The sequence below is a fragment of the Pipistrellus kuhlii genome, unplaced genomic scaffold (assembly GCF_014108245.1).
Source record: "Pipistrellus kuhlii isolate mPipKuh1 unplaced genomic scaffold, mPipKuh1.p scaffold_m20_p_9, whole genome shotgun sequence".
NCBI classification, from domain to species: Eukaryota; Metazoa; Chordata; class Mammalia; order Chiroptera; family Vespertilionidae; genus Pipistrellus; species Pipistrellus kuhlii.
The window spans coordinates 17,151,124-17,161,112 of NW_023425595.1; the positions used below are offsets into that span (position 1 = coordinate 17,151,124).

Sequence of the window (9,989 nt, forward strand, 5' to 3'; positions counted from 1 at the left end):
TGTTAGGTCTACATATAAGTATATAATGGTACATATATAATGGTACACTTACATTGGCAGTGAGTGTACCATTACATATGTAAAAACAACTACTTCACAGACAAAATATATATTTAAGTCTTTTGAATAGGCCTAAATTTTAGCCAATGTTAGTAAATCAAACTCACTTACCTAAACAGAAGAAGATGGATCTTTGGGAGAATTATTTGAAAAATAAATTGGGAAATGATGGTGTAACCAAGTGGATAAATAGGGGTTATACAGGTAAAATGCCTATGGACATTTTTTAATCTCATTGGTTAAAAAATGAGTAATGGACAATATTTAATCTCATTGATTTGGAGTTGGGGTAAAGAGTTTGGTGTTTAATGGAAATATTAGTTATCAAGTATTGCACCTGCTATTTAGCAATCCCTGTAGGAGCAACTTACCATACACAATTATTAACTCATAAAAATTCTACCTGACTAAGGTGGGTATCTTAGCTCCACTACTTCTTTTTGTAACCTTGAATACTTGCTTAACTTTTCTGTCTTTCAGAAAAAAAAAATATAAATACAAATTAAAAATGAAATGACATTGATATAAATTTCTCTTTATGAAGAATAATAAGTGCTATTAGTTAGTAGATTACTATAAATAAAAGAGTTTAAACAGTGTCTGGCAAAGAAGAAGCATTTAATAATAGCACTTATTATTCTGATCTCATACATAAGGAAATTGAAACCCACTGAAATTACTTAGCTTGCCAGGATCACTCACTATGTAAAAGTCTTAAGATTCAAACACAATTAATTTTATGTGACTCTATATCACCGTTTCTTGTTACACACCTTGCCTTTCTCAGAATGATTTTAGATTATATAAGTGAATTACAAGATAATACAAACCTAACAGATACTTTCTCTTTACATAAAACAAGGAGAGCTATAAATTGTTACCAGGTATTGGATTTGAAAAAGACATTCTGAGATATTTTGTTATGAAAAACTATTCACCAAAGCCTCTTGTTTTGCCAAAAATTATACAGCAAAAAATAGGAACAAAAATACCTTTAGCAAAGATATAATGACTTGACAGTAATTGAGGTATTTACTAGGGTCATGGTAGAACAACTGAAGACAACTTATGAGGGCTCTTCCCTCCAAGTTTCCTCACTCTTTGGAGGAAGGTGTGGCTACCCCACAAATATACACACAAGGTCTGGTGTAAATGAGGCAAGACAGAAGCTCCTCTTTAGGAACCTCATCAAACCTTGAAATAGGAAGGCCTGGGTTATATAGTTATGTGAGAAACACACTGAAGTTATATTTTCATATCACTGCCAATTTGTACATAGCTTAGTGTCTCTGGCATCTAAATAATTTGCTTCTACAAATAACAGAGAGCATCTATTTACAATTTACTATATCCTACTCACTCAAGTTCATTATCTCAGTTAGTGCTTCCATGGTTATCTTGTTTTACAAAATTGTTTTCCCAACTGGTCTCAATTGTAGAAGTCTGTATGATGCATTTTTGTTAAGAAAGCAGAATCTCACTTGGAGATGAGATTTTGTCGGGTGGGACTGAACATTTTGCATTTTAATAGGAATTCCAGATGATTCTTTGGATTTTGCAAATTTGGCAAACCTTAATTTTATAGTTGAGGGAAATGGTCTAAGGTAGATGAATCAAATTGCTCAGGATACCAGTTAGTAATGGAAACTGTGTTTAAACCAGACCTTGTGTGTGTGTTTGCAGACACCTTACCTCAAAAGTGCTGTTAATAGTGCTTCAAAGCCAGACATAAAATATGACATGTCCAGTTTTAGAAGTTATTTTGGGGAGATGCCTTTAGGTAGCTGATTGACTTTGTACCACAATGAATGCAGTGCATTTGCAAAATACTTTCAGCAATGCACTTTCACAGCCACCCAATTTCACCTCTAAGCACATCCTCTCCTCCACAGCCAACTGCATTTCAGTTACAGCAAGGATGTGAATATGTGACTCATGTTTTGGTGAACTTGGATCCTGCAGCTGGTGCAAGGCACCTTACATGCCAGTTGGGTTGAAACCGAGCAGAATATAAAGTAATTGCCACTTTGCAAAAAGTTATACAGTGCAGTTCAGGAGGAAAGGCGGTAACTGAAGGGCAGCCGGGCTAGTTGTATAATGCACTGCCAGGTTTAGAATATGACTTCACAGCTCCGTAACCTCTGATGAACCGTAGCATCAGAAGAGAGAGTGGGGATATTCCTTCTGAAGTTTTCATTTTACTAAGACTGCAGAAGGAACACTAAGTTATCATGATCAAGCTTAAAAATCATAGAACTCTGCCTTGAACTCTGATATTTTTTTACAGAGAAGAGGTAGGGTAATGTATGAAGCTAAAGTCATCTGTGGTGGAGTCAACTAGGAGTGAGATACCTTCCAGCTGCTTAAATTTTGTTGTCCTCCAAAAGACCTGCAGCAATTAGGCTTCCTGATAGAATGAAGAGCAGGTAAAAAGGTGGTTATTGGAGTGAGGAAAGACTTCAAACTTCATGGGGAAAATCACATATCTAACGACTGAAGCTTTAGTGAGTAAGAAATCCTGCAGTGTTCTTTCAAGTTGTTGGGACAGTTGGCAGTAAATAGTATTCACATAATATTAACTGCTGCTGCTGTTTTTGTGGCTGTGATGATGGTTATTTCTTCACTACAATCCGTGGAGGTAGGGATTATAATTCCAAAACTTTGGATAAGAAACATATGGCTCAGAAAAGGTAAATGCCCAAAGCTACAGGATTTGTTCACAAGAACTTTAGTCAGTACGCTTTGCATCAGGGTACAAGTATTTTACATTAATAGTTTCTAAACATTTGCACAATTATATTGATAAAATACTAAAATAATAAACAGAAAAAGGTTGATTTGTGTGTGTGTTTTTAAGTTTGGGCTTGTTTTGGTAACTTGATTTATATAATCATGTCACTCTAGATTCCCCGCCCCCCCCACTAACATCCATGTAAAGAGTATAATTTTAAATTCTATACTCAATGAAAATTTCAGCTCCCCAGAATCCTCAAGAAATGTGATGTTTTATATATATAACTGCAATTCTAGATGGCTTTAAAACACTCACATTTTTACATCATAATTACTTGGGATCAAGTTTCTTTTCATTTTGACCATTTTTCTTCATTCTAAAGTAGAGGGCATATCTATCTATCAAATAATGAATACAATATTTGCTAACTCAAAGTCATCCTTTTAAATATCAATGTTTTTACTTAAAAAAATAACAACATAGTATTTTGAGATATGCAGGAGCTTTTAAGAAATGCCCCAGATATATGTAGTTTCTTTGGGGATTGAAATACCTCTACAATCTTTTCATAGTTGGCTTGACCTTACTGAGAGATTATCAGAGGGGAACTAGAAGCATAAATACCTGAAAAATCTCCTATGGAAGGAAAGAAAGAAAGGGGTCAAAATTAAAGTAAGGGCAGAAGATCTGAGTGGCTCTAAATTAGACACTCGATCCTTTCTAATGATCCAGGCTGATATTGAGTAAAAGCTAAGAAAAATAGAATTACTGATTCTAAAATATCTACCTAACTTTTATCCTTTACATAAAAAAATATTATAACAAGAAACAAAGCTTTCTCTTCATTAGTCATAAATGGAACAAACTGTCAAAATGCTAGGGAGAATTAATATATATGCCTGAACGAATGTCTGTAATGGCTTCAGATTTGTTTTCTGGTTTCACTGGGTAAGAGTATATGAAGGTTCTAGATCTTAAAGATATCAATGAGGAGCAAAGGAGGCTTAAAAGTGAGTCTAGGGCCTCTGAAACTAGGTCTTTCTCTCAACACTGTCTTCTGGGTTCTATAAAGTAGGAACTGGACACAGAGCAGGATGGTTGCTAAGGAGCTTTACAGGTGTGCACCTGCAACAGTAAATGATATTTTAAGAAAAAGAGAATGAAAATGCTTTACCCAGCTGGTGTAGCTCAGTTGTTGAATGATGATCTATGAACCAGGAGGTCACAGTTTGATTCCCAGTCAGGGTGCATGCTCAGGTTTCTGGCTTGATCTCCTTTCAGTATGAGGCATGCAGGAGGCAGCTGATCAATGATTTTCATCACTGTTGTTTCTATCTCTCTCCATTTTTGATATATATATATATATCATTGTATGGAGAATGAATACAACATATGGTCTAAAAGAACATGCTTTATGGTCTATACATCCTATGTAAGTATAAAAGTATAAAGATTATTATTAAACAAGTTATTTGAGTAAAAAGTGTTTGATTCTGTGGAATCGTTAAAAGCACCCTTTTCATGCTCAAATAAATGTCCTTTATGAATCACCCGACAGTTTCAGCTGATCCCATTAAGCCCCAACTTTTAGGGGCAGGCTGTGTTTAATGTAACCTATGGTTTCACTGAAACTCAAGCTAGATATACTGGTAAATAACAGCTACCAGAAGCCAAAACTGGTATTGTCCTTTTCTCACTCACTCTTGTATAACACATGAGTCTATCATAAATCAAGTGAAACAGAGCAAGCCAGGCTGGGAAACACAGTTGGACTTTCACCAGAAATTACTGTTGATTTGCCAGCTAATGTGTTCCTCCCACATGTGCTGAGGCAGAGGCAAACACATATTCCCAGTTGTCTCCAAGCATAATACACTCTACTGCCTCCCTCTAACCACCCATCCACTGAAGATTCTCACTTTTTACTTCCTGACTTATTAATAAGCCTCTTATTTAAATAATCTAGAATTTAATTGAAGTAAATATAATAAAAATTATACACACACACACAGGGTAGGGCAAAGTAGGTTTACAGTTGTATATGAAACACAGTTTATTATTATTATTATTATTATTATTATTATTATTTATTAACTAGAGGCCCAGTGCATGGATGCATGCACTAGCAGGATCCCTCGGCCTGACCTGTGCCCTCTGGAAATCCAAAAACCCTTGGTTGTTGAAGAGCCCATTTTGGTCTGATCCCCACAGGCCAGGATGAGGGACCCCTCTGATGCACAAATCAGTCCTCTAGTATACATATAAGATCTTTGGTTAATCTCTTCCCACCCTGCACATCCTCCTTTCCCTCTGAGATTCATCAGTCTGTTCCATGTTTCTATGCCTGTGCATTGAGCTTCTGTCCCCTGATAATCATTGTGCATCATAGCTACCAGCTGGTTGGCCAGTCTGCCAACCACTTAGGCATGTTATTGTATTATTTTTCATATGAATAACTGTAAACCTACTTTTGTCCCTCTCTGTGTGTAGATGTCCTCTTCTGAAAACTTAACTGGCATTACCAAGAAACAAAATGTCAACATTGAAAGGGCAGGGCAGGGCTAACTCCTCGCATAACAAACATCTTTCTAGAAAAATGTAGAATTGCCCACACTTCTCATAAAGGTTGTGTCTAGCAAAGCGCTCAGACTTCCTGTTTACAAAGTTCTCTGAAGAAGGAGGCTTTGGTAGCAATAGGTTTGGGAATGACATGTTCTTGATAATGCCATCACAAAGAACAATGCCTGGCACACAGCAAAAGCTTGGCAAATTGGGTTATGTGAAGAGTGAATACATACCATTTATTTGCAATGAAAGTTTAAAATTATACAATTAACTGAATATCTAAATTTACTCTATGGGAATTTTGGAAGTTTTCCTGAGGAATGGGCATATAATTTGGGTAGTTTGTGACTGAAGCTCAAGAATATTGTGACTATCTTTTGGTGGTCTGTAGTCTAATATTTTCTTTAAGATAAACCCCAAAAATTCAATGGAAGGAAAAAAGTAAATGAAAGGCAGAAAATTACAAGGAAACTACTAAGAATTTATTTCACTCCTGAGGAGGAGGAGGAGGAGGAAAAAAAGAGGAGGAGAAAGAGGAGGAGGAGTGGGAGGGAACTATTGCCTGGCCTGTGTGGCTCATGAGGTCACAGTTGATTCCTGGTCAGGGCACATACCTGGGTTGCAGGCTCAAGTGTAGGAGGCAGCAATCAAGACCTTATCTCGACGAAATCAGTTTGGCTCAGTGGATAGAGCATCGGTCTGCGGACTGAAGGGTCCCAGGTTCGATTCCGTTCAAGGGCATGTACCCGAGTTGCGGGCACATCCCCAGTAGGGGGTGTGCAAGAAGCAGCTGGTCAATGTTTCTCTCTCATCGACATTTCTAGCTCTCTATCTCTCTCTCTTCCTCTCTGTAAAAAAAATCAATAAAATATATATTGATATATATAAAAAAAAGACCTTATCTCATCATTGAATTTTCTATCTCTGTCTCCCTCCCCTTCCTCTCTGAAATCAACAAAAATATATTTTTAAAAAGAACAATGGTTGTTATTATTAACTAATTTTTGAGCCCCTACTGTGTGCAAGAAAAACTGCTAAGTATATTAAAAATCAGCAACATAAATATTATCTTCATTTCACAGAAATGGTAACCAAGGCTTAGAGATATTAAGGGATATAACTTGCAAACAGGACATGGAGGATTAAAATCTAGGACTGGAAATGATGACTATGGATTAAATTATTGGACACATTTGCTTTATATACAGTATTTAGTTTTACAGATAACTATACTGACATCTACACTGATGTGTTAAAAAGATTGAGTAATATCAGTTAGGGAGGGTTGGATCAGGATTGGATTACACATGTATATAAAAATGTCCATGCCTTCAGTGAGATTAAATACAGTGTGGTTTGGTTTTCAAGTGAGGGTAAAAATTTTTCAAGACTTATAATGAGGGTGTTTATTGGACCTCAGGCTATTTCTAGGTGTTATAACTTTAAAATTAAAAACAAAAAAGTAATAGAGCTCTGGCCAGGGCTGAGATGGTTGAAATGTAGTCCCATGCACCAAAATGTTGCAGGTTCCATTCCACGTCAGGGCACATACCTTAGTGCTGGTTTAATCCCAGGTCCAGGTGAATATAGGAGGCAATTTACCAATGTTTCTCTCTCATATTGTTGTCTATCATTCTCTAATTTCCTCTCTCTAAAATCAATTAAAAAACATCTTTGGATAAAGATTTTAAACAATGCATTGACTCCACTTAACTAAAGCAAAAATAATCCCCATAAACTGGATTACTCCATTAAATTATTTCCTAAAAGTGAACTAAAAGCAGTGATTTTTCTCTTTATCTGACCCAGGAAGAAATCATCTCCACGGTCACATTGCCACCTGCTCTTCCCATAGAACAGAGAAAGAGAGATAGAAAAGGCCAAAGGGTCAGTAGTTAAATCTTTTTATATTGTATATGAGCCAAAGTCCAAAGAAGTTAAACTTTTAAGGTAGTTATAAAGGTAGTTATAAAATCCTAGAATTTAGGATTCCAGAGTTCCAACACGGAATTGTCTTCACCTTTACTGTGTAGATTTCAGGTTAATGTTATGGTGAAAAGCACAAGTGTTTTGTCCCATGCTTCTTGGGCCAGAAAGCATTTAGAAACAATATCATTTTGTTTCTTTCTCTTTGAAAAATTAAAATAGTTAATCTTCAGTTTGGTCTAATCCTTAGGTATGTCTTTTTTGAATGCCCATCCAGAGTTAAAAAGGAATTAAGCAGAACCACTTTAATGGTATGTGGTTCATATCCCTCCTCCTACCCATATTATCCTTCTGCTAATCTTGCCTTTTGGGCAAAAAAGTAAAGACAGACTTGAAAATAAATAGCTCATAATGATCATAAAGGAAACAATATAAAGTGCCAGGACTAGCAGATTTTGTTATCACTCACACTGAGCAATGACCATGGGTTCTAAAGTTGGCAATTATCTGCTTTTAAAAATACATAATACATTTTGTGGGGACCATTTCAAGGTTACAGGTCCCAGAAATGAATCACCCACAGTTATGTATTAAAGGAAGATATTAATTGTATGAAGCTGGCACAAAGTCCCTTTAATCTTTGTCTTCATTTTGAAAGTTTCTTTCTGTTTAAGATAATAATGAAAGAAAACACAACTTCTTGAAGCAATGTAATTTTCTTTAGAACATTTAGATTTGGAATGGAATTATATATTAGCTGAAATATTTGTCTACCTGGGCAGTCTCTCACCCCACTCTCATCCACTGTCAACTTCATCATATAATTTTTAAAGAACCTAGAGTTCTATAATAGAACATAGTATAAAATACTGAATTCAAACCTAACTTATTTGAATGTTCTCCTCAACACAAAAATTCTTCTAAATTATTCCTGGGGTGTTCACCAGTGTTTGCTTTCTAAAAAAAGAAAAATATATATGTAGGAACAACTGTTGACATATGTATGTATGTATTGCAATATTTAAGTATAGTTGGTATATAATATGTTTCAGGTATAGGATATAGTGATTTATATACCTTGGGATTTGAGCACCACATTAAGTCTAGTAATCATGTCATCATGCAAAGTTATATATATATATATATATATATATATATATATATATATATATATATATGGAATCTGGGGGAAAGTAGGAATATTTAAGTAAATATTTACTTGATTTTGAATGAGCAAATTTACCATTCCAGACTTTACATATCTCAGAGAGCATACTGTCAACTATGGCATTATTGCCATTATTAAAGCAATAAAAAGGCAATGTTGCTGTTTAATATATGTTTTCAAGCAAACTTCAGGAAAATGGGAATATGCCTCAATATAAATGTACCCTATAAATTCCTTTCAAACAACACAAGAAACAAAGAGTGAGGGGATAACTTGGAAAAACTATTGATTTGACCATGAACATATGGACGGTTGTGACTGCATCTATGGAGAAACAGGAACTAGAAGCTAAGAGAGAAAATAGAAAGCTCCTAGACACAGAACCTACCAACCATTACAAAAACCTGAAACCCAGAATCAAGCAGAGGGCATGGACAAAATAAAGTTTCCAAGAAAGTTTCTGAGCCCCTTAAACAGGCCAACTTCTTAAACTCTAAAAATTAAAGTACCCTGTCAAAGATTCTCAATAAGACAGCTGCTTGTATGAAGCTTATGAGACATTTGAACCACAGATGGGCAAACATGGTCCAACTCCTCTGTCTTCAAACCTCAGAGTGCTGGTAGGACAACCCCACTAAGCTGGTTTAGTGCAATGTATTGAACCAGTCTTAGCAGAAATTCACATTAAATCAGGTCCCTGAGATGACGAATTCCATTTCTCCCACATACCATGCGGAGGCTCAGAATTCAGACTTATCTGGAATGCAGAGTGAAGAGGCATTAAAACAAAGAATAATTAAAAAAAAAAAAACTTCACAGAGTTCTCCACCTCTGCATCGCATTAGCCTGCAAAGGATGCTCCTACACACTGCAAGGGCACACAGAGGGGACGTGACAATCACAGGGAGGGAGATCGATTCCAACTGACCTTTCTGCTGTTTAAAGGACTGAATGGAGCCTGAATGATGGACCATTTTCACTCTGTGCGTCCCCGCCGGGTGAGGAAGCAGTCCGAGAGGGAGGCTGGGGAACTGTCGCCAGACTTTGAGAGTGACTCCTTGGCTGCACGAAATACCAGAGCCCGCGCGAGCGCTCGCTCGCTGCAATCCCACACTTGCTTCAGGGAGCGCATCACTCCAGAGGCTGCATGCCCAGCGTTGTCAAGGCAACGCAGGAGGGCGGGCCAGCGTCCGGCTCCCCTTAGTGGCTACTTGCGGAATAACCCCGCATCCCCTGCCTCTAGTGCCGCAGTGTGGGTGGGAGTTGCGCAGGGTTTGTTGGGACAGGCAAGAGAAGGCCTTTTTTAGTGACTATATCCAGGTCCCAGCAAATCTCCAGAGCAGCTGGTCATTACCTCTTTTTCAAGTTTTGAGGCTGGTTAATATCCTGACAGAAGCATTGATTTTCTAAAAGTTGGTCCGTAAACACTGAAACTTATGGAAGGGTAAAGTTGGGCTCTTGGAGAGGAATGCAAACACAGATGCAGAAATCTTTTTTTTTTTTTTCATCTTTCCATCTTAATCTTCAATATGGATA

The 9,989-nt window shown here is 36.8% G+C and overlaps 1 protein-coding gene across 1 annotated transcript in view; it reads right to left on the minus strand.

Moving 5' to 3' along the window:
• Nucleotides 1-9,561, minus strand: part of ANO3 (anoctamin 3) — a 190,083-nt gene extending 180,522 nt beyond the window's left edge. Inside the window, exon 1 of the mRNA XM_036427099.2 lies at nt 9,382-9,561. Within this exon, the coding sequence (XP_036282992.1) occupies nt 9,382-9,427 (46 nt within the window). The 5' untranslated portion in view covers nt 9,428-9,561. The remainder of the gene's footprint in view (nt 1-9,381) is intronic.
• Between the last annotated feature and the right edge of the window lie 428 nt (nt 9,562-9,989).